The sequence below is a fragment of the Ruditapes philippinarum genome, unplaced genomic scaffold (assembly GCF_026571515.1).
Source record: "Ruditapes philippinarum isolate M1 unplaced genomic scaffold, ASM2657151v2 ctg1201_1_1_1_1, whole genome shotgun sequence".
In the NCBI taxonomy this organism is placed as follows: domain Eukaryota; kingdom Metazoa; phylum Mollusca; class Bivalvia; order Venerida; family Veneridae; genus Ruditapes; species Ruditapes philippinarum.
The window spans coordinates 220,226-245,814 of record NW_026864982.1 but is presented as its reverse complement, the minus strand read 5'-3'; the positions used below and the strand labels follow the sequence as shown (position 1 = coordinate 245,814).

General features: G+C 32.9%; 1 protein-coding gene across 5 annotated transcripts in view; it reads right to left on the bottom strand.

Annotated features, from left to right (window-relative positions):
• Positions 1-353: 353 nt before the first annotated feature.
• Positions 354-25,589, bottom strand: part of LOC132727484 (E3 ubiquitin-protein ligase TRIM33-like) — a 34,733-nt gene continuing 9,497 nt past the window's right edge. For 3 of the 5 annotated variants that reach the window (XM_060713013.1, XM_060713012.1, XM_060713015.1), the window contains exon 2: positions 354-3,590. In XM_060713013.1, coding sequence (XP_060568996.1) covers positions 849-3,539 — 2,691 coding nt within the window. In that variant the 5' untranslated portion in view covers positions 3,540-3,590 and the 3' untranslated portion in view covers positions 354-848. Of the gene's footprint in view, positions 3,591-17,502; positions 17,717-22,609; positions 22,763-25,589 lie in introns of those variants that run through there. The other 2 variants (XM_060713016.1, XM_060713014.1) reach the window with 2 other exon arrangements.

The window sequence follows — 25,589 nt, the reverse complement described above, 5'->3', positions numbered from 1 at the left end:
GTGAAATGCCAAAATCTTGCTTTTTTCGCAACGGAATGAACTTTAATATGTCTAATTCATCTTTTCACACTGATTTATGTATGATAATGCATGAAAAATGTAAAAATCAGCGAAAAAAACGATATTTGTCTATTTTGTGATCATGATTTCTGCAAGCGTCTAGAGGTACTGCTCCAATCCTGTATTGAGCTAAATCCATTATTTATTGCATGATTAACTATCCCCATGGTATCGGTTTTAGCACCATTTGACTCCTTGCCTTTTCGAGGACTTAGTTTGATTTTTTTTTCTCTCAAATGATATTACATAATATTGCTGATATTGCAACAAGAAAAATACAGAAAAGCATAAACTCACATATAAATTTTATTTATATTTTAGTATTTCTGCCTCTATACATTGGTGTAATGGTTGTTGAATAAGTAAATAACAAAACATAACAAATATACATATATTAAAATGATTCATTTCAAATATATTAGTATTTTCTTTTAATATATTAAAACTAATTCTTTTGTGCAAATATTTACTAATGATATACAAATTAATTATATAATTTAATGTTCAAAATAAAGAAAACGGGTATAGAATTTTAAGTTTTATAATGTTTTGCATCAAAACACTTAAATGAATATTCCTTCTTTTTGCAAGAGCTGTTCCATTCAAGTTTTTACTAGATAGTATGAATTTATAATACTCGCAAAAAGTTAGATTTGGAAATCAATGTATTTTTTATTCCAGAATTGAATGATAAGGAACACATGCGTTGGTTAGCGTGCAATAAATTAACACAAATGGGAGTATATATCGTACCCAAATATTAAAGTCCTTGCTTATATTATACTTCATCAATCAATGGCATACACTTTAATATCGCCATTGTCTTGTGTAACAATGATATGTCCAAACGGACTTACACAAACCGCTATGGGTTGCACTAATTCATCACGAGCGCTCACAACACACTTCCGGTAATGGCCATCGGAAGTAAGACTATGAATTGCGTGCGCAGATTTATCGGCAAGATACACATTTCCGTCAAGATCGGTACAAATACCTCGTGGGTCTTGTATAACAACCTGTATGGCAAGGTAATCATATTTCACGTCACCTTTCTTGTCAAGGTAGAGTAATCCGGTCTTCGTCTCACAATCAGAAACAATTATCTCCCCTTCATTATTAACAGTAACATAGTATGGCCACGTGAACAGCGTTCGACCTTGCTGACGATTGTCATGTCGGTGACTTTTGAGAATTTCACCATCAAGGGAGAGAACGTCGACAGACTGGTTGTTAGAAGCGCAGCACGAGACAATGATCACCGGTTTACCACCGCTGGTATCCTCAAAGCAACAAATCCCGCGATACTGTTTAACGGTTTTTATTCTTTTCTGCAACAACATTGTTTTTTCGTTTACCGTGACAAAAACAAGTGTTGATATTTCCGGTAGTGTAACTGCAACATCGGATTTCTCTACATTTGCTATTCCATGAGGCCAGGACGGTAATAACACGTCGCACATAACTGAACCGCTTGCGTCAAATGCTTTTATCTTCTTATTATGGAAATCTGTAATTACTGGTGTCCCGTCACAAAGAACTGTTACATCTAAAGGCCAGCATTTTTTGTTATCACTTTCTGTGCGTCCATTAAAAGCACATAATAGTTGAGCATTGGTTTTGTCCATGAGTGGCGCAGGTCGGGGTTGTTTTGGAGATTTTGGCGGAGTAATTTCTGATCGTCTTGCAAGTGGTGGTGATAAAACACCTTCAGTTGACTTCTTAGTGAGAACAGGAGTTCCAGTCGGAGACAACATGCCATGGTCAGGAGTTTTAGATCTTCTTTCTGGTCTAACAGGCTTTTCTCCTCCAACAGGAGGCCTGCCATTAACCGTGCTTTGTGCACGTCGCCTTTGAATAGGGGGTGTTTTCGCACCTTTAGACGGAGTGGATTGTACAGCTTGAGATTTTCGGAATTCTACTGCACTGTTCACTCGTTTGGCCGCGCGAGGAAGGGAACCAGTGGACCCTGCTGCAAGTCTTGCGGATGTCTCCTGTTGTTGCCGTGCTCTTATAGAGACAGCATGACGTCTTGGCGTCGAGTCAAGCATCTCCTGAGAGCTCATGCTGTCATTTGATGTAGATGGTGAGTTTGTAGATAGGCTACTGCGAGACGAATGTTTGCTTTGTGACGGTATAGGTTGCAGAGCAATTTGCTGCTTCTGTGGCTTGATCTTCTCTTGTTGTTGAGCCTGTTGCTCTTCCTCTGCTTTATCAACTCTAAACGTTCCAGTCCTTTTGATTGAACTTTTTCTTACTGGTGAAGGGGGACCTAGACCGTTCTCTCCGTTCATTGGAAAACTATCTTTATTCATATCCACAACGTCGACTAACTTTCCGAGAGATTTAAGGTCAAAGATACGACTTAAATTCATATCTAATGCGAATTTGTGTCGGAAAAGAAGTTTGGCTATCTTACGCCTATTGATTCCCGTGTTCATTTCAATAATTTGTTGTTTGACTTTGTCAAAAACTGAAAGAAATTCAGAATCACTTCCGAACTGTACCAGATGTCTAAGGAACCTATTCGTGTTTTCAAGATTTTTCTTCAAATCTTCAATTTCTTGAAGTCTTTCTTTAACACTCATAATGGCATTAGTGTGTTTAACATCTAGCTCTTCCAAAAGAGATTGTTCTAATTTGGCTAGATGATAATCAACATTTTTACGAACTGTTTTTATTTCGGTAATAAGAGAACTTTTGTTTTCCTCAAGTTCCTCGATTTCCCGCAAATGTTCTTGCTGCCAGTCTGTAAGAGACACTTCTTGAGTATCAAGGTCCTTGAGTACATTATCAGTTTCCGGTTTAAGCTTCTGTGCTGAGTCTGCGCATGTCTCGACCATTTCACATCGTCTGTGTTGCACAGCAACGCACGTTGAGCATATAGCAACACGACAATCTAAACAATAGAACTCAAGCACCTTATCTTTATGTTCTGAACACGGAATCTCGCGTTTTGTGTTTTTTAAAGTTTGTAACGGATTCACTCTTATATCACTTAATGATATTATTACGTGGTCTCGGCAAGCCTTAATCACATTGTGGGCTTTAATACAACTCTCACAAAAAGAGACCTTGCAATTTTGACAATATACCTCAGCTTTCGCAGCCTTCTGACCTTGACCTCTGGCACTACATGACTCACAAATCTGTTCTTCTTTATGTACATCTATTTTCTCCATAATGTTTGAAATTAGATGGTTATCGGAAAAGCCACTTTCTATTTTCTTCCCATCTTCGGAAAGAGTAAAAGTCGTGTCCCCTCTACATACGGGACATTTGAAAATGACACTGTTATGATCTTCGTCTGTTGTATCGCCATTTTCGATGTGATTTCTGTTTTCTGTTTTATGCACAAAGTCTTCTAAGCATCGTAGGCAGAATGTATGAAGACATGGAAGTAGTTTTGGTTCCTTATAGTGACGTAAGCAAATTGGACAGACCAGGAATTCGTCTTTTATCTGCTGCAGAGTATCCATCGTATGGATAACGCTCTACTTCCGGACTCTTCTATCTGTAGCCTCGGAAACCTGAAAATATATAAATCATGACCAAATTAATGATATTTGTATTTTCACGTATGTTGGTAAGCATATGTCCCATTTTTCATTTAATGAAAAATTAAAAACATGGGCTTGAATCTGAAAAGCGGAAATCTTACAAACGTTCATATAATAATGACTTTTGAAATAAAATTCGTTTTGGCTAAGTATTCAGATAAAACCCTGACATTTATCGCTATTAAAGAACTGCCGGTCCTATGTTAACTATACGCTTACTATTCTTGTAATTACCAGCAAACTAAATCGAGATCTTATTGCCAATCAGACTTTGATAATTTATGTCAAATATTAGCTGGCATATATTTAACACTTGATGATATTTACCATCAAACATAAAAACGAGAACAACACAATTTCGTTATGTGATACATTCATCTGGTCAATTTTTACATAATACTGAAACAATAGAGTATAAGTCGCATACTGATGATATGAAGAGCGACTAAACGGTGGCCTTGCTACGTAACCCTCGCCTTATGACTGGGGTGATATAAGTTCACAAACTTTTTAACTGGGCCATATAACCTGTAAAGAATCGTCTTACTTATGAATCAAGAGAAATGATGCTTTTTACTAAAGTGGCCTAGAAGTACGTACAATTTGGCAGTCAAAACTATACCAAAAATTGATTCTTTTTCAATATCTTTTATAGAATACTTAATCAAGTATATCATTTCTCAGATTCATGCCTTATCTCTCTTTAAGCCCTATACTAAAATGATATATACCCGATTTCACACTGTTTTAGCACGAATAATACGTCTTGAAAGGGTTATACGAATAGTGATAATCTGTCGCTTTTGTAGAAGGTGAAAAATATTTTGTATATTATCAAAGCAACACAAATAATGAGCAGACGATAAGAAAAGAAACCGTTGTTGTGAAAGTACGGCTCTAATCCACTTGACCAGTGTGAACCCATAAACACTCATAAATCTTTTGCTATCCTTTGTCCGACCGAATATTATAAATAATCACCGTATATATATATTATATGTGTTATTTATCCGTTATTTTAATCAATTAAAATGTGTCCCTTTTCCCGCCGCTGGTATACACATGTACAGATATCAGTTTTTACTACATTTTTACTTAGATTTGTTCACTGTATTGTAAGTTATTTGACAAGTCATGAAATGTTTATCCGGGTTTTTGTTGTTGTTTTCTATTTTGTGTTCGCGACTACGATACCCAAAAAGTCACGTTGCTGTTGTTTTTATTTGTTTATTGTTGTTTTTATACTGTTGTTGTTGTTGTTGTTGTGTGTTGTTTTCTTGTCAAATATTCGATCTTAATACATGTATGTATACTTGCAAATATTTTATATCTTTATTTAGTAAATTGCTGATTTTATCTTGTATCATCTCCGTCTTAAAGTGATTTGTCCAAACAATTTCAGAACGATGATTTAAAATGTCATGGTAAATTAGTGATGAAAATTGGCTGGATTTCTGAACGCCCTAATACCTAAACCAAAATGTGTTTAAATTTCTGACGAAACGCACCGATAAAGTCGAATTTTATTGCCTTTTTTGTAAGTCATGACATTTAGTTTTTACTCGAAAAAAAATGAATGATTTATATAAAATAAAAGTATAATTTATGTACCCAAATGTAATAGAAATTATAAAATAAAAAAGCTATTATAAGCAAATCATTATGATATGGAAGCATAAACCTGCCCTTTTGACTTGTGTCTTATGACTTTTGACTTTTGACTTGTGACTTATGACTTTTGACTTGTGACTTTTGACTTGTCTGTTGAACATGATAATTCGGCGCGTTTTTGAATGAAATATGGCAGACAACGAGTTTTTGCATAGATTATTTTTGTTCATTGAATTGTATCAGTTAATTTTAATATAATCTACGTTTTAAGTACTTTTCTCGATTTGTTATGGATTGCGTTTGTTTAATTTTAATGTGGTGACAGTGTGTCTGATCATCTTTCCTATAAAGTAACTATGAGAGTGTAACCTTGCGTTAACTATCGCTAAACAGATTCAGATTTATGTAAACTACTAGATTTCTTCACAATGTGCATTCCAAGTTATAGATATTCAAGCTTTGGGTGTGTAGGTTTTTCTTCAAACGTACACACTGCATACAACTTATTTAAAACAATATTTATTTTACATGTAGTAACATAAGCCTATGCTATGCACCATTATTTAATTTGTTATCGTTGTTGTTTGTTATTGTTTGATCATCGTATGTTGTTTAATAATAATTGAACAACTTTTTGGATTTTATGTTGATAGTGATAATACGTAAATATCACCAAAATCTTAGTAAAGAGAAGAGACAATGGTATATGTCCTTATTTTGGAAGGGAGGTTTAGTTGTATGTGTCGTTGTAAGGTCCAATAAAACGAGGGTAGTTCGAAAAGTGTTGTTACTTGACTTTTTTTCTGGAAAACTATTAGAGAATGAGATGTTATAAAAAATTTAATTGCATTTGCTAGTCATTTATCTCTGTGCTTTACAACCATATAATATTGCGAAAATCAATGCACGATGTTATATCAGCAATTCATATCAGTAGTGGGTATATAGTGGGCAAAAAATCAAATGGTTATCTGCAAGATTTAAGAAAGAAAAAAATGCGTAGTCCTCAACAGAAAGAACATTCTTAAATGTGCAAAACAAATCTTTATAAAAATCTTTATTGGTTTTCCAGAAAAAGGTCATGTGGCAATAATTTTCGAACATCCCTGCTTTGCTTATGTGTTCCTTCTATAGTTTAAAAGAATGAAACAATTAGTTTCAGAAATAAAAGTGAAATCTTTTAGGTCTTTTTCTTTACAACCAAAACACCTTTGCATGTACCTCATTGAGGAAGTTACATGCCAATGTAAGACATACTACTGCCCATGATGCCGTGCCAACATGACACAAAAATGCACCACAATTTGACGATTCATGAATTGGCCTCTGAGACCTTTGCCATAGAAAGAGGGACCTGGGCGTGCAGCACAATTTCAATTTATATTGTAAAATTGGCTAGGCTAATTGAACATCCCATCATCATTTACTCCTTAAACAAAATATTTTACACTAATGTGACATTATCACTTAAGTGTGACATTGACCTTGAAGCGAGGAATCTGTGTGATGTCAAAACATCTGGTAGAAGTGAACATTTTTGCCAGGTTATATGAAAATCCAATCATCAGTGAATGACTTATATTCGAGACACGAAACATCATACCACAATTTGACCTTTGACCTCTAAGTGTGACATTGACCCATTGACCTTGGACCTTCAAACTTTATATGTAAATGCACCTTCACGAGTTCTACATACTATTAGAGTAACGGTATGTGTGCGGTAGTAGTAAAGGACGGCACGGCATTTAAATCAGGATGAACTACCGACAATGATCAGAATCCATAAGAAATAGCAAAGATAGATTTCAAATACCAAAATGCATTTATTTATAGATGCAAATCAGATAAATACACTATGCAAACATGAACATTAATTGAACCTGGGACATAAGATAAGTATGTCCCAGATTGAACAACACATATATACTGGTTTATTTAATTGTTAGATTCTTTATTATTATTTCTGAGGAGGGGTTATGTTCTAGGTGTCAGTCATCGTAGTTCCCGAGTGTTCAGCTATCCTTTATATTATTACTGTATTACATTTAAGTTCAGTCTCAGATTACGATCTAACGACAGGTCGTGAGTAGCGACACATAAACTAGCTTTGTTCTGTTCAACAATACATTATAAACATAAGGTTATCTTTTATCGGATAGTCGTGAGTTTCAAAACTAGCGACTCGTCGTCAGTACAGACTCTCGACCGTTATATATATGGAGTTTAGACTAGCGACTGTTCCAAGATCATAGATGGTTACCAAACTTGCGGACGAGAACTTACGACTTGAAACTTACGGATTTACTGGGTGTTTCCTCAGTTAATGTTTAAAACTAGCCCGTTTTTAAACGAGTGATTCCCGCGACTGAAGGGTTTTGCCCCTTTTTATAGTTTTTCTAAGAAAAGGTTTTGCCCGGGAATTAGCCAATGGGATTTTCTTTGTAGCCCCAAAATTTGGTCAAGAATTTAACGCTCCCAACCGTTAGGGGAATTTATTTCCCAATTTTTCGGATGATTAAGCTAAAAACACTGTTTTTTATGTTTCAAAAAGAAATTTTTTTCGAAATATTGTGTTATTATGGTACATTTTGATAGGCTCATTTTTTGAAGGAGCTTTTTGGGTTTGTTTTAAAAGGGAATTTCCTGCGCAAAAATTTGAAACTGACTAAGGGGCGAAAAAACTTTGATAAAAAATGAGCGACTTTTGCATATCTATGGCTTTTTAAAAGAAAAGTTTAAATTTGAATTTTACACACATTTAAGGTGACCCTTTTCGTAATTGATTTCCCTATTTATATTATTTCTACTGCTTATTTCTAATTTAAAATTAATTTCTATTTGTCCTAGTTTTCCCGACTACAAACCAGGGACGCCCGAAAGTTTTTGATCCGCGAAGTTTTCAAAAATTAACCGTCGATTTAAAAATACATTTAAAACATTTTAATTTTCACATCGTATCTTTAGAGAATTTATTAATGTAAAACAATGAGGTACATTTCCTAACACTTACCACTTTCCTAATTTCTGTTAATGGTCAAAAAAGTTCTAGGTAAGATTAACCCAAACAATTGAAAGGGACTTTTTAAAATGGTCATAATAACTAAGTGCTTTTGACCTTACGCATTCAAATTTCTAATATATTATACACACTTTTGGTTCGGGTACTTGAGACACTGTTTTTATTCATTGACTTTGTTATCTTTAAAATTTATGTTGTGGCAGGCATTTACTTACCATGTTCGCATCATCATCTGCTGTTTGAATATTGTTGATGTTATCTGTTTGAAAACAATTTAAAGATACTCGGATACTTTGTACTTTTGTTAATGAGACAGGAGCAGAACACGAGCGAACTTTGTTCTAGACAATACATTTATAATTAAACTTGTCAGTTGACCTAAACTCATCGTCATGTTGTCAGATATAAACTACAAATGGCATGTGTTGTTTGGATTGGGACTTGTCTGTCAAATTTGATCGGACACATTGATTGATGGATTTCCAATTACATTTAATATTTTTAAACAGATTACATCAACAATCTTACAACAGCATACTTGACGGGCCATGGAAATAAAAAATCTCGAAACAAAGTGATCCCTCGGAATAAGCCATATCTGCAATTCTCGTATGTTAGTATGCAAAACACAAATATCATTGACTGTTCCAGTTTTGAGTTTCTTGTGATTAATCCAAAACACCAAGCTCATTATTGTCATGATTGAAATATTTATTGCGAATACATGTACAAGTGTATATATAAGTACGCTACTACTATGACGTTTGAATATATAGAAGTTATAGATTGAAACACAAAATATACCCTATAACAGACTATGTAAATCTTTGACCTCTATGTGTGACATCGACCTTGATGGTAGGAACACAGACGTTACGCATATATGAACATAAGAATAATATCATAATTGATCAAAAAAGAAAGAAAAGAAATCACTGACGATTATCAATGAGGATTGTCTATTAATGTTCCACAGAAAAAGGCTGTCTCTGTTTATCTTCCTAGCCTTGTAGGAGTACCGGTTTCTCCACTGGATAGCAGAGCGCTCGGTGCAGATATCTGCGGCACCAATGAGTGCGATACAGCGGTAGTTACCGGAATAGGTTCAGTTGTATAACCTATGTACATTAGATGGAGGAATTTTGAAATAATTTGGCACAAACGTTCACCATCGTAAGAAGATGTACCCGGTATGCAGACACATCTCTAACCTTTAATTATGAAGGTCAATGTCAAGTATGGGTCAACACCAAATGTTGACATTTCAGACGAAGGCTGAAGTTATAACAGATTAGTTATAATCTGTCCATGTGATCTTGACCTTCAACTCAGGGATTCGGCTGTATATAGCGACACCTCGTCTCGTGATTGGTGGAATTTGTGGCCAAGTTTTTCAAAACCCACTCTTTCATATAGAAGTGGACGTTTAAAACCTCTAAGGTGTGATCTTTGGACTTCAGTGCTTGAAAATGTGTCTTTACTGGGGGACAACATCTTTATGATGGTGAACATTTTGCTAAATTACTTTAAAAATTCCTCCATCCATGTAGAAAGAACAAAGCGGTGACGAATATTTCAACCCAGTTTTTGACAGTGTTGTGGATACATAATTACATCATTTGTAGTAAGTTATTTATAGTATTTACAGCTGTGTAGTCTGTTGCCATTGCTCGTTTTAGTTCGCGGTTGTCTTGCTAACCATACCAATTCATTGGGAGCTCGAAAAACAATTGCAATTTTCGTTTAATACAGCGTCATGTGCCATTTTTGTAAATCTGGTTTCAAGAGTTGAGCCAATTTTTTAAAGTCTTTATTTCTGTTCTTCGGAATGGAATACATTCGTTGACAACAAATTACGTCTTGTATATCAACATTTGTACCGAAACTTGACTATCAAATAGTTCTGGTAAATAGAACATAACGTCAGGTTTTCCATAATTGAGCTCGTTATTCTTTTGGGGTCTAATAGCGTGAGTATTCCAGTTTTGAGCAATTCGATCAAGGTGTGTTTGAATTAGATCCATGAAGCAAAATTTCAGATTAACAGAATGGACTGGGTCGAGTTTATCATATCGTCAAGAATCACGCAAGTCTTTAAAAAAGCTGAGCCACCACTGTAAATCTTGTTGTCGTAAAGAGCTCAACCAACGTTCAACTCGTTGATTGGAAGTACTTTTACCAATTATAACACTTCTGTGTTTTGCAAAAGCGTCAATTGCATTGTACGAAAGAACTGTTGTAAAAGGCATACATCAGAGTTTTCTGTTCTAGCATCACAACGTATGCTACGAAGTGTCTTTTCAATTGACTTCAGGGAATTAAAAAAAATACTTTGAAATGAGTTTTGGATTATTGTTTGTATCCGATACCACTAGCCAGAGCAGTCTTCTACTTAATCTATCAATAATACCATGGATACAAAATCCAAAGGGTTTTAACTTGCAATAACCATCTAAATGCCAAATATATTTGGGACCTTTCGCACAATAAACACGCCTTTTGAGACGATGGGCTCTTCTCAGATCAGAAGAGTGCCCTCACGATCTAAAATCTTCATTACCTCCATAACTTCCTGATGAGTTGTCTTCACATTATGATTAATATGAAGCCGTTACCACAAAAACCTATAACCCATAGTTTGTCCACAAGTATTCAGCTCTTTGTGAATGGTATTTAGGCTGTAGGGTTGTAATCCCCGACGTTTTAAGTTAAACTTCTTTAGGAATCTATATAATTGCCGCATTGACAACAATACCTCATGTCTATTTAATAAAAACCCTAGAATCTCGGTGTATTTGAAACCAAGTTTGAAATATTCAATAATAAGTTCGGACCTCTGATTAAAAGTTTTCTTTGGCAACTAGGTTGATACAACACACATCACTACATAAAAAAGTGCCAAAATCATTAATATCATGAGCCCAATCTTCATTTTTATTTCTGTTCATCTAAATCAGTATCTGTCAGTATCTGTAAAGTATATAAAAAATAGTGTTAACAGTCAGGATAACAAGTGCAAATAACAACAATATATCTGGTACTATATGTTCTAGCATAGTGTAAAGAAAAATCTAACATGAATTGTTCATGATTTTTGTTTGTTTCAATCTTTAACTCGCATGTCAAGGGTTTGCTTTGGATAATACATAACATAATTTATTTAAGTATGATAGTGCAGGACAGGTTGGCGCTTACATACACTCTCTAGAATCTCTTATAGGAACGTCAGCAATGGGGTGTTAAGTTTCTTGCCCAGTAAAGCACCAGCTAGCACAAATCTAGCAGGGTTTAAAACCTAGACTGCCAGCAAATCGTCCATATCATAAGTCAAATGTGTGAACCACTCAGCCAGCCTGCTACCCCTGAGCGACACTATGCGCTAGCTAGCAAATTGATTAATGTGAATACTATATTTTAAAATTTTAAAAATCCACCAACCCTCGAATGTTTCAGATACTATCTTAATTTACAAGATATTAACAGCTTCCTCAACCGTCATTAAAACAATAAATTTTAAGAGAATCTACACGTGTGAGAGGTTTGTAAAACACTTACATTTTGAATAAGTCAGGACAACTGTCGACAATACGAGATGCTCAGCAGCCTTCAAATCGTAAGCTAACCCAGATGATAAAATACTATTTTAGAAGAGACTGTGTTATAAAACGCCTCAATTAAATGGGAAAAATGTTCTAGTATATAAAGCGTTTTCGTCTGCCATATTTCATTCGAAAACGCGCCGATTTATGTCAGACAGGTAAGTCACAAATCAGAAGTCAAAAGTCACAAGTCATAAGTCGCAAGTCATAAGACACAAGTTAAAAGGGCAGGTTTATGCTTCCATATTATGATGTCAATTTTCGTTGAGTATGTAACCTAAACACTCACATCAAATTGATTTTTAATTGACTTCGAGAACCTTGATTTTTGACATATCAAAAGCAGATATCAGTAAAATCCCATCCAAATGCAAACCCAGCAAACTGTCTTAAGTTGAACTATCAAAAAAAAAAGTAAAGAAAAAAGATCACTTAACACCGGTTTTATTTTGAGGGTATGTCAACCGTTAGCCTTCTCTGACGGAACAAAAACTGATAGGTGTGCCTCAATGGACATGGAGAGAGCCGGTGCAGCCTGCACACCCATACAGTTTGACCAGGTTCAATACTGTCAGCTGACCAACTTCAAAATTTCATGTGGATATCCCAAAAATTTAGAAATGACATAATAAAAAAAAGGTGTTTGACAAGGAAAAAAAGGGTTAGAGCGCCTCTACCATTACCTTACTGTAAACCGGTAATTACTAACGAGCTAGCGTTGCCCAGGGTCACGTGTCTAACTGCGCTGTACCAAGATTTTTGAACCTGATAATCTTACACGTAAGACTGTATCTGTCAAATCTAACTTACGTTTATTTTCAATTGATTTTGTTTTAAGTGTTTTATATAAGTAATTACGTTGTAATATTTAGTAATCTGTGTGCATCAGTTGCTTTCCCCGCATGTATATTCTGTTTTTTTTTGTACTTATTGTTTTTTGTTTTTTGTTTGTTTTTTGTTTGTTTTTTGTTCTTTTTACTTTTTTTCAGAGGAGGGTGTTGTTTTTATTGCTGTTATTGTTATCTTGATGTTGAATTCCAGCAGGCGTATAAGCCCATGAGGACAACAGGAAAAGCAAAAAAACAGCGTCATGGATAAATGTGTAGCCCTGTTTTGCGTACAGATCGTTCGAATGTTCGAAAAAAACTTAGATAGGTTGAAACTCGTATGGAATGAAGTGAAACCTAGCATCAAGTTATAAAAATAAAGAAAAAATAGCATTTTTTTTCAATATATATATAAAATTACTGGGACTTGTACTCTTTGTTTTTTTAAGCAAACACAACTACATGTAAAATATTAAACGGAGGCCAAAAGGCAAATTACAGTTTCTTTATTTGATTTAAATCTAGATGATGAAAGTCTTAACAGAATATTGTAAGAAGAAAACATATCACGTGTGTATATTCCATTAAAACATTAAAATACTGAAATGAAAAACCCCTAGGTGAAGACCCATCTTTTTTGTGATTTATTGTTCTCTAATATCAAAACAGAATTGTGTATCAAATTTTCCGCTTCAAGCTACAATGTATATCGAATTTCACAAAAATAAGTACCCCACGAATGCATTACCTTAGATATATAAGGAAAACAGCACGAAAACTTACAACAAAATAGACGGTGTATTGGGTCGGTCATAACACACCATAATAAATGCGTCATTAACCCAACATGGGGCTTTTAAATTTTGTGACAAAAAATGATAAAAGTATCGTTTTTCAGGTCACGTGATAATGAATTGTCAGATTTATTTTAAACAAAATATTGCTAGTGTGTTTTGTTTAGCCTAAAAAGTTATACTTATAACGTTATACAGTAAAACTTGAATTAAGCGACCACTTTTGATAAGTATAAAATGTTTTATGATTAAGGTGTTAAAAAGACTGAATCAACAAGATTTAGAGATACATTGTAGCTACATTAAGGAAAACTAACGAAAGTAAGTTGTAAAAGAAATATGACTGTTTATTTTATGACGGTCGTATAAAACAGGTTTCGAAATTGGAACTGTTCTATATTTATATAGCTATGTTTTGAATAGGGTAACATATAGGTTAATGAGCAATCATTAAAAGAAAATGCCCCATTTAAAAAAAATTGTCAAAAACTGAGCAACCAGTTTTAATTCCTCAACATTAAGCAATTTCTCAACTATCTAAGTCTGTAACTGTGAGGGTGTATAGGTGATCATTAATTTTTAAGCAATAATTCGTGTATTTGTTGTTTTTTTAATAGATCAACAAGATAAAAATTAAAATTTAAGAAGCTACCATAAAGTCAACATAAAACGCTTATATCTGATGATGAGTAATTTATATACATCATCAACAACAATAATGTTTCTATTTTGATGGAATTTAATCAAAATGATTATCACGCGGAATGATCCACAAATTCATGTTTGAAAACAACCGTGCTTTTGTTAATCAAATGCTGAAATCTTGGTGCGTTCAATTAATTACACTATCACCGTCTATCTGCATCCGCCTCAGATTACATTTTTAACTTCATTTGAGAGAGTATTTAATTGCATATTATACATTTTTGCATCTCTCATTCATTCATTTGATATCAATTAGAGAAATTAAAGGCCAAACAAACAATAATTTGCTTCTGTATCCTTTTGTAAAGACGTAGTAGACAATATCGAAACGTTTTTTTAGTTGGACAGTTTCAGTACAAAATCCAGACCTGTTTGCACAAATGGACGATTTCACTTAAAATCAAAGCTGGGAACGCCCATTTTACAAATAACGCATGAAAACTATCCACGTAACAAAAAGATTAAATTTTTCATAAGATTAAAAATGGTTCTAATATAGAACATTTACGGTTAGATCTAGAATCGTTCTAATATAGAACATCTATGGCAAGAATCGGTCTAATACAAACCATCCATGGCAAGTATCGTTCTTATATAGAACATCAACGGCAAGAATAGTTTTAATATAGAACATCCATGGTGAGAATCGGTCTAATATAGAACATCCATGGTGAGAATCGGTTTAATACAGAACATCCATGGCAAGAATCGTTCTAATATAGAGCACCCACGGCATGAATCGTTCTAATATAGAACATCCACGGCAAGAATCGTTCTAATATAGAACATCCACGGCAAGAATCGTTCTAATATAGAACATCCACGGCAAGAATCGTTCTAATATAGAACATCCACGGCAAGAATCGTTCTAATATAGAACATCCTCGGCAAGAATCGTTCTAATATAGCACATCCACGGCAAGAATCGTTCTAATTTAGAACATCCATGGTAAAAATCGTTCTAATTTAAAACATCCTCGGCAAAAATTGTTCTTATATAGAACATCCACGGCAAGGATCGTTCTAATTTAAAACATCCTCGGCAAAAATCGGTCTTATATAGAACATCAATGGTAAGAATCGTTCTTATATAGAACAGCCACGGCAAGAATCGTTCTAATATTGAACATCCACGGCAAGAATCGTTCTTATATAGAACAACCACGGCAAGAATCGTTCTAATATAGAACATCCATGGCAAGAATCGTTCTTATATAGAACGTCCACGGCAAGAATCGGTCTAATTTAGAACATCCACGGCAAGAATCGTTCTAGTATAGAATATCCACGGCAAAAATCGTTCTAATATAGAATACCCAAGACAAGAATCGGTCTAATTTAGAACATCAACGACAAGAATTGTTCTAATATAAAACATCTACGACAAGAATCGTTCTAATACACAACATCCGCGACAAGAATCGTTCTAATATACAACATCCATGGCAAGAATCGTTCTAATATTGAACATCCACGGTAAGAATCGTTCTAATATTGTTCATCCACGTCAAGATAGATAAATAAATGTTGTTCATAAAGGGGGAGGGTGGGGTTGGGGGTAATACAACAATCAAGAGTTTTTGCTTTTGCAAAATGTTCAATAGGAAGAAAAATATTCTTAATCTATTAATCGTATTACAACAACAGCAAAAATCTTTAATCTTTTTACAGGAAATTTAGTATACTGTTACAGCTACATTTGTACTAAAATAGAAAATAGAAAAAGAATGGGTTCAAAATGCTTGTATTAAAGAAATATGATAGTAAATTACCAAGCAAATGGTACATATAAAATTATTGCCAAACGGATAAAACTCAATTTAAAATAGCAGAATGATACTTTGTTCTGGGACATTTTATTCTATTTACGTACATTATTCGTGTGTTTTAAATAACAGAGACAATTTATGTTAGTTTAGTTTGTTTATTTAATTAAGTCAGGCAACTTAAGGCACAAGTAACACATGAAAAGATGAAAAAAACGATAACTTGTAACGTTGTCATAGCATAACAAAGGTCAAAGTTCATTTATATGATGTTTACTATAAACTGCCTGATAAGCCCTTGAACCATGAGTCATATATACATGAATGTAAGGTAAGTAAAGTCTCGGGTTGTTACGTGTTTATAGAGTGTAAAATAATCAGATGGGTCATACATGGCTGATCATACATGTTGAGGTTTTTATTTTTTTAATGAATTACCAAGTTATGAAAGTAAACATTGATGGACTTAAAGTCATCAATTTTATATTACGTTTATTATTATTCATTTTTTAATTAACATAAGATTACCTTGTCATATATGTTATATCATTAACGACCATTAATGAACGTAATTTATGTACTATAAACCTTTTCTTTTCCATTTTAAGAGTTAACACACAGTCATTTTATCTATACAGTTAATCGAATTTTGAACTATAGAAATATTTCTTATCAATTATTAACTTTACAAATTTATCCACCACCTTCAATTCCAAACAAGTTTATTTATGTAATGATTTTCAAAATGATGAGACTGTTATTTCTTAGAGTGCTTTCACTTTCTATGATTAAGAAGTAAAATTACATTATCAAATGTAAGTAATTAAAAGTATGCTTATTTAATCCTCGGCCCGCTATATATCTGAAATGGACTGATCCGTCATTCAATCTGGACAAAACCACAATTTTAGAGAATGAAAAAAACAGTGCAGACCAAGATCAGGAGGCACATATGTGTCTGCCGAGTTTGGTCTGCACGAGTCGGTTGGAAAGATTCAAGCCCGAATTGCAAGCTTATGTTTAAATTGATTTGAAATATTAAACAGTTAATATATAAAAATGATTTTAAATGACTTTACAATAAAGGTGCGGGGAAATGATGATGGTGATTTCGATTAAACTCGTTTGCATATTGTGAATATTCAGCTCCTAAGTATTTTGATGTGTCTAACCCTCTTTTCAGACCCATGTGATAAAAAATGACAGATAAAAGTAATGATAAAATCTATATACGTATAACAAATACGTTTATAAGTTTTACACTTCAAAAATAAAGAATAAGACACGTTAACAAATCTTTGGGCCATTAAACGTTCCATATAGTTTTAATCTTTAAACTAATGGTGTTGAATGCCACACCCTCCCATTGCGTACGAAACATTAAGGTGCCATCGTAATTTGTAATTGTCAATTTAGTTTAGAAAAAAAACAATTTAAATAAGATTTATAAAACAAAAAAATGAATAAAACGACAATTTTAACAGAATGGCCCAACTTTTATTGCAACGAATCGTGCAAATTTTAAGATTCAAAACACGCACAAAAATATTTTACGTACCTTCAATAGGGATATTCACATAAAAACTTTTTTCTGAATTGTTTAAATCTCCATTCATAATGCAATTCGGACTGAGAGAAAAAAAGAATGTATCCTTTGCTGTAATAAGATTGATATCTTAATATTACTTATACTCTAACACATCCAGTCTTTACGCTTATTTGACTATGACTAAATTCAATTTGAAAGGCTGCATTCATACTTGAATAGCCGAGAATCTATAAAAACCTATATATTTCTTTAATACCGTCTCGATTTAATGAGCAACATTGTTGTAAAATTGTTTGGTTTTTGTACAAAATCAAGTTTTAAGGCCTGTTTGATTTTGATACATTGAAGAATATGTTCGTTCATTTTATCTACAGTGTTAATTGCTGTATTTGAATATATAAGTATATACCTCGGATGCGTCTTATTTTTTTGACTCTGTACGACAGCTCGTTTTATCTACAATAAACTTTTGTAATTATTGTTTAGATACCGGCTCGTATTTCGTATGTTTATCTACATGGAATGTGACATTAATTATTGACACTTTATATTAAAGAGTCTTCGACCTCCGACAGAGTATTTGATGAAATGAAAGAAATAAACGCTTTGAATGTAACCGGAATTAAAGACGGTAGAGACGGACATATCATCAAAAAACATACAGTCCGGCTGACTTCAGCACCATATGCAGAAAGGAGATCCCTTGCGATCAATGGGAACAAAAACAAATAGTTGGAAACTGCAGACTTGGTTGAAATTTTATTAAATATAAAGGAAAACTCGCCAACTCTCGTAACCCATCGGCTTAAGCAGTAATCAATTCTCAACACTAAATGTATTAGACTCAATGACGCCGACAGACAAGGAAAAATAAAACAGCACTCGAGATGAAGGACGGGGTTACTGTTACACAGCATGCCGTGACCATGTGTGACAATATAACAGTATAACAATACCAAGGCCAAGGTTCGAACCAAAAACTGGTTTTAAAGGTCAAAGGTTCGAACGGAATTCAAAACAAAGTACTTTACTGGTCAATTATTTATTTATAACAGAAAAATAAAAAAATATATGCTAAATATTGTTTTAGAATAACAGAGAAAATACGATTGTTAAAAATGCTTAGTCAGCAAAATTATCATTCTTGTTTAGTTTGAAGGCACATAATGCCTCGGAAACAAAAAAAAACATGTGTTTTATAATGTTTTACTAATGGTTTAGAACATATTAGATATTTATCACCTGAAGAAAGAAGCACTGAATGTGAAACAATTTGTCATAAAAGTAGTAAAATGTAAACAAAGTAGTATTTTGCCTTCCATGCAAACTGCTAAATCACTATGACTGTACTAATTCCAAGAAAGCAAAAGAGGCAAATTATGACACTATATATTATAAAATATTTTGAAAGATAAAATAAAAGCGTTTCTAGGGCATAATGGGCCTTTAAAAGACCTTACTAGTAATTCAAACCCTTCTCAATATAATTGAATCAGAATACATGTATATTTAATTAAGCCTGTTGTATTTTTTCGACACTTTAAATTTCAAACAAACGTCTTACATCATTTAATTCCATTTTCGCTGACAAAAATGACACTTTACAAATAATGAAATAAATAAAATATCTTGAGGGCACAAGAAAAATTTTCGATGTCCACTTAAATACAAAATTTGCATTAATTTAAAACATTTACATTATCGCGGTAACTTATCAGTGTAAGGGTGGGGGTATTTGACCTAATAAATTGTAAATGTATGAATTTCTTATCAATAATTGTCATCAAATCTTGTCCTTACTGTATTGTGGTATGTAACAAAATATCAGATCTTGAAAAAAGATTGTCTATTATGTTTTTACATGTATACTCGTTCTTTTCTTATTTACTGTAATTTTATCTCTAAGTGTGCTTCTTCTTCTTCTTTTTATTTAAAGGGAATTGGTCTTAATGGTTTTATTTAAATGGAATTTGTCTAAATCGGTTTTATTTAAAGAGAATTGATCTATGAAAGTTTTATTTAAAGGGATTTGGCCTACAATGAAAGGTGTTTAAATGCAACACTTTAGTACGTAATATTTTAGTATGAAACATAACAACAAAGAATAATTTATTGTTGTTGTTGGCAAGTGCAAGGGCGATAATCCGATATCATATTTATTCATATGTCCAATAATAAAATTTTCTAGAAGAAAATCTTATTATTCATAATATAAATGTCCATACTAAATCACTTTATCGTCGAATTTGTATAAGAATATCGAAATGATTAATTTCTATTGTTTTTATCAATATGGAAAATGGGTTCATTGTAGACCAATCCACTTTAAGAAGAGATTGTATTTTTAAATAAAAATGTTATCGTCTGTCTTCAGAGAAGGGTTTTAACATATCTGCTCATGTATTTAATTTTTGTTACTAAATATGACCAGATAAATTTATTATCAGGTTCACTTTTAAATGATTAAAACCGTAATGTACTAATCAACTTAAATGGACTTTGTCCATCTTTGTATCTGGAAAAATTCTTTAATAACTTTCGGGGGAGGGGGCATTTTTCTTTTAAATGACAGAATAGCGAACAGTGCCGACCATAATCAGATTGCACACATGTGTCGGCTTATCGTGGTCTGCACTGGTCGTATAGGTACATTAATGAGAGAATTTAACGCAACAATTTTTAGCATATTACTATTTCAAGCTATTAGTAATATTCATATCGTATTTCAGAAAACATCTAAAAACAAACATTTTGTTAACTATTTTATTTTATTTATGCCTGCCAAATTTGGTCACATGTCGGTAATATAAGCGGTTTAAACTGGTCAATTTTAGAAAGAGGTTTGACTGTATCGGGCATAGGTGTCTTAGATGTTATTTTGTCATATTTTGTCAAAGGACCTTGTGTCAAGGAACCATCGATCAACTTTGATTGAGTAAACAGCACGGGCCACTTTCATGTGAATTTTAATATAACAACCGTTTGATAAATGTTTAAAGGCGTAACACGACCAATTTATATTTATGCAAATTTCGCGGAAGTTAAACAGATGTTAACGCACAAATGAACATAGGAAATTTTTGCATTACATGTAACAAAGGGTTGCTTGGACTTTTTTATTTCACAAGCTTAACATGAATGAAAAATACAATCACTTAAATGTAAACACACACCAGGAAAAGTAAATGTATTATTCGCGACAGGTCTTTAGCCTTAAACATACGTTACAACATAAATAAAATTTTAAAAAATCAATTAATCTAGCAAAGTGAAAGTTTTTGGGTTTTGAAAGTGATCTTTGATTCAACAATAGACAATACAAATTCGTTTTCTGTAGCCAAAAGAATCTTATAAAAGGCGAACCACTTGATATAAATCATAAATCAAAATATTGATAAAAGTATATATATAAACTATAAAATAGACATGTCACTGTTAATGTATACTTAAATGATTAGAGAAATGAGCCGTGTCATGACAAAACCAACATAATGGGTTTGCGACCAGCATGAATCCAGACCAGCCTGCGCATCCGCGCAGTCTGATCAGGATCCATGCTGTTCGCTATCAGTTTCTCTACTTGTTATAGGGTTTGTAAGCGAACAGCATGGATCCTGATCAGACTGCGCGGATGCGCAGGCTGGTCTGGATCCATGCTGGTCGCAAACCCACTATGTTGGTTTTGTCGTGACGCGGCTCAAATGACGTTCCTATGTTGTCTGGATGTCTGCCCAATTAATAATATATCAGAATATTGGATTAGACTATCAACAATTAATCTTGTTTAAAAAGTGCCAAGTGTACAAAATTCAGACAATCTTTTAACGTTTAAAAGCGTGATTCTGACACCATAATATGTTTGATATGCTATGTTTATATAAAACAACATGGTATGTACTTTGATAATGACGTACATCAGATAATAATTAATTGATAATAAATGCACTTTGTTATTATATACATTTGACATATTTACACGAAACAAGAGTGTAAAAACAATAATGTACACGTATGCAAAAGCAATATATGTGCATGTATAAAATCAAAGTTCAAATCAAGGGCTCTTCAAATATGATTTCTACAGGTATATGTAATCAAGTTTTCTATATGAATAATACAGCAAGGTTACTACATGAATACTAAAGTACCGTTTCTACATGAGTAATGAAGTAAGGTTATTACATGAAAACTAAAGCAAGGTCTTTACATGAGGACTAAAGTAAGGTTTCAACATGAATAACAAAGCATTCTCATGAATACCACAGCAATATTTCTACATAAATACTAAATCAAGGTTTCTTCATGAATACTAAAGCAAGGTTTGTACATGAATACCAAAGCAAGGTTTGTACATGCATATCAAATCATGGTTTCTTCATGAACATTAAAGCAAGGTTTCTGCATAAATATCAAAGCAATTATTCTACATAAAAACTAAAGCAAGGTTTCTACATAAATACTTAAGCAAGGTTTCTATATGAATACTTAAGCAAGGTTTCTACATAAATTTTAAAACAATGTTTCTACATGGATATCAAAGCAAGGTTTCCCCGTGAGTATTATTAAAGCAAGATTTCTACATGAATAGTAAAACAAGGTTTTTAACAGGAATACCTAAGCAAGGTTTCTATATGACTTTTAAAACAATGTTTCTACATGGATACTTTAGCAAGGTTTCTTCATGAGTATTATTTAAGCAAGATTTCTTCATGAATATTAAAGCAAGCTTTTTAACATGAATACCAAAACAAGGTTTCTATATACATGAATGGAAGATATTTACAAGTATTATTAATCACTATAACAACGAATTTCAATGACTTGTTCATAAAAAGCAATGTTCGTCAAACCAATATACTCTTTAATAAATGAGGTTCTTGAAAAGAATTCTCCATATTTGTACATGCAATTGTTTCGTCAAGATTTTCCAAACAGTTTTTAATTCACACAATAAAAGCATATCAACTTTGGAAATGATGTATTCAGAACCAACATACATCACAACATACTATCTTCTAAAAAAAATTCCCTATATTTAAAATCTTTAGTTTAAAATGCCAGAAAAAAAAAATCAAAATGAATTCGAAAAAAAATGTTATTATGTGTCACAACTCACCTCGAAACTTTTTCTCACAAAATCCTTTAAATATATATGGTTTAAATATCCCTAAACATTTACACACACATGAATGAGTGTCTTTCAAATGCCACTAGTTATCATAATCGAACATTTTAAATATGCAATCCAATCAAAATCACCATCTTGGTAACATTCCAAAAGTAAGGCTGGTATAATTATTTTCCATGTTTCATGTCCGTGAAAAGATTATATTTATTTAGGGTATATGTATATAAATGGCCGGTTTACAGGAGTTTATGTGTCACTAGCGAGTACCTGCTTTATCGTTGTTTACTGAAAATGTACACATATATCGCATCATCCGATATCAAAGTACGAATTACATAATGTTCGTTATTTTCCGTAAGTACACTAATAAATATAGCGTTATTACGAGATTTACAAAATCAATTTTGATTTCAACTCAAAAGTACCGTCGATAAAATCTGAACATATACGAAAGTCTTCATTGAAAGACAGAGGGGTTCGTCGTGTAAATAATCAAATCATTACTTCGTGAAAAGTCAGCAGCATAACTTCGGCTCTTTCCGTGTTTTAAAAGATTTAATAAGCGCCACCGTGACCTGGAATATGATAGAATGCTAACTAATGAACAAACGAAATTGTACGAGCTTGTACTGGTTGAGATTTCCAAGACAACGCGACGCTTGCAAAGCACATATGTCTTATACAAAACAAATTTAATATTCGAATTAGAATAGAACAGTTTCGTTAAATCTAATTCAATACATACTAACAGTTTGAAATAACGTCTTCGAAATGTATTTTATGATGGTGATGAACTAAACAAAATTTAACTTTCTAGCTGCAGTCTGGGAAGACTTACACTCAGCTATTAAGATTTTCAGGGCGTTTCCTTTGTTTTTATTTGGTTTGTGTTTTTTAACATATTCATTATCTAGACCAGGTGAGTTATTTTGTACTTGAGAACCGTTTATGGTGAGTAATTTTATTAACAAAATCTAAAACCATAAAAACGAATGAGTCGTCAAAATTTACATTTTCTTTGTTGCCCAAACAGTAAAACGTTTATCACCGTGCAAAACAACTTTGATCGCGTAGAGTTTTTGTTTGTTTGTTGTTGTTTTTTGTTGTTGTTTTTTTTGTGATGTTCGTAGAAATCAACATTCTGTACAGTATATAGTCACCTTAGTGCAGTAACGGGTTACCTCCTATTAAATTATATAAATATATTATACCAAAGTGACGAATTTTACTTTTGTTTGGCCTTCAAATCGGACAAAAAATGTAGGCTTTACAAATTAGAGTTATATAAATTGTGATCGATGTCTAATAAATGTTTAAACCTCTTTATAAAAACAGGTGTTTATATGATACAAATTGTGTTCTCAATATAAATTCATCAAGTTTAAAGCACATGAAACAAACACCTGTATTTACACTTTAGTTTTAGAACAATTAAAGCAGCTATCTCATGTATATCAGAAATAAGAGAAGCGTATTGTTTGGTGAACCGGTCAGTTGTTACCATGGCCTAGCCTTCTCATCCCCAGGGAAGGGCGAGAAATTAAACCGAGCTTTTACCTTTTGCGCGCCTGTCCCAACACTGCTAGATCATTACTTTTTGTTTTGGTTTTGACGCCAAAATGCTAGATCAAATGTTCAAATCGAAGTGCTGGGGTTTTAGTGAGGATCTTACCATCTAATACTGACTGTCCACACAAGGCGGGACCATTACCAGAGCTTTAAATACCAACAGGCCAAAGTTCCCGCTAATTCCCAAGGATTGAAGGCCGTGGTTACGACTGACTGTTGCATTGTGACATGTGCGACGAAATAGTTAAATTACGTAATATTACTCAGGTCAGTTACACAGTCACTATAGCGCGCCCAAAAAATACAAAATATGGAAAATGAAAAAGTCGGCAAAATAAACCGACATAATATCTCGAGCATTTGATGAGCATTTGACAGAATTAAAAAAAATACCAACAAAAACAAAACAACAAAATGTACAGTATAATTAGACAGCAAATTATAAGTATAACGCATTTAAATGATGTACTATAATGAATTCGGGTTTCCATTGAAATTTTTATGTTTGAAATGTCATTTAACATGAGACGGTCCTTTTCCCCACCCTTTCTTGCAACCTACAATTGCCACGTTTGAAAACCCGAAACATCAAAATTACCTCCCCGTTTCGTCAATAAATTATTGATAAATACATTATTAAAGTTCATTTAGTATACATTTCCCCTATAATGATTTTGTTTATGATGATAGATGTTTACTTATCTAACATAAAATCATTGACCATGTTTTATTATGAATTATCAAAACCTTGTCCCAAATAAATAGTTAAATACCAAATACTCGTATAATGTAAAGGTTTAATGTTAAAACGGTATAGAATGTGAAAAAAGAGGGTATTCAAATCAGAAGAGGATTATTAAGAATAATTTATTTCTTTTTCTGATCTGAACTGACAACTGTACTGATAGCAAAAAAGTTTTCACGTCTCAATCTGAAGAAAGGCTAAAGATTTTATAGAAAAGTGTCAACAATTTGACACTTGTAGCAAGGTATAATTAATTATTAGGCCGATTTCGAAACATTTAAAACTTCAGTTAAATATTCAGCAAAAATTTAACTACAATGGCATTGATTTATTTTCTCAATAATAAATAGATCTGTAGATCTACAGAAAAATATCACGATGGTGCATTGTTATAAAATATGATACAAAATGATAGAAATATGTTATCAATTAACACGTGCATAGTGCCCCTCGGTTAATTATTTTTTGTCATTGTTATTCTCAAAGAAGAAAGGAATAAATCAAACTTGTTTATTACGTCAACCCATCTGTATTTAAATTTCATGATTTGCTTACTTCTTCAAATAAAAACGATATTGTTAAATTGTGTAAATATATGAAAGAGACATTTGCTATTCGGAATTCAATTATAAATAATATGACCTGATGCCGTAG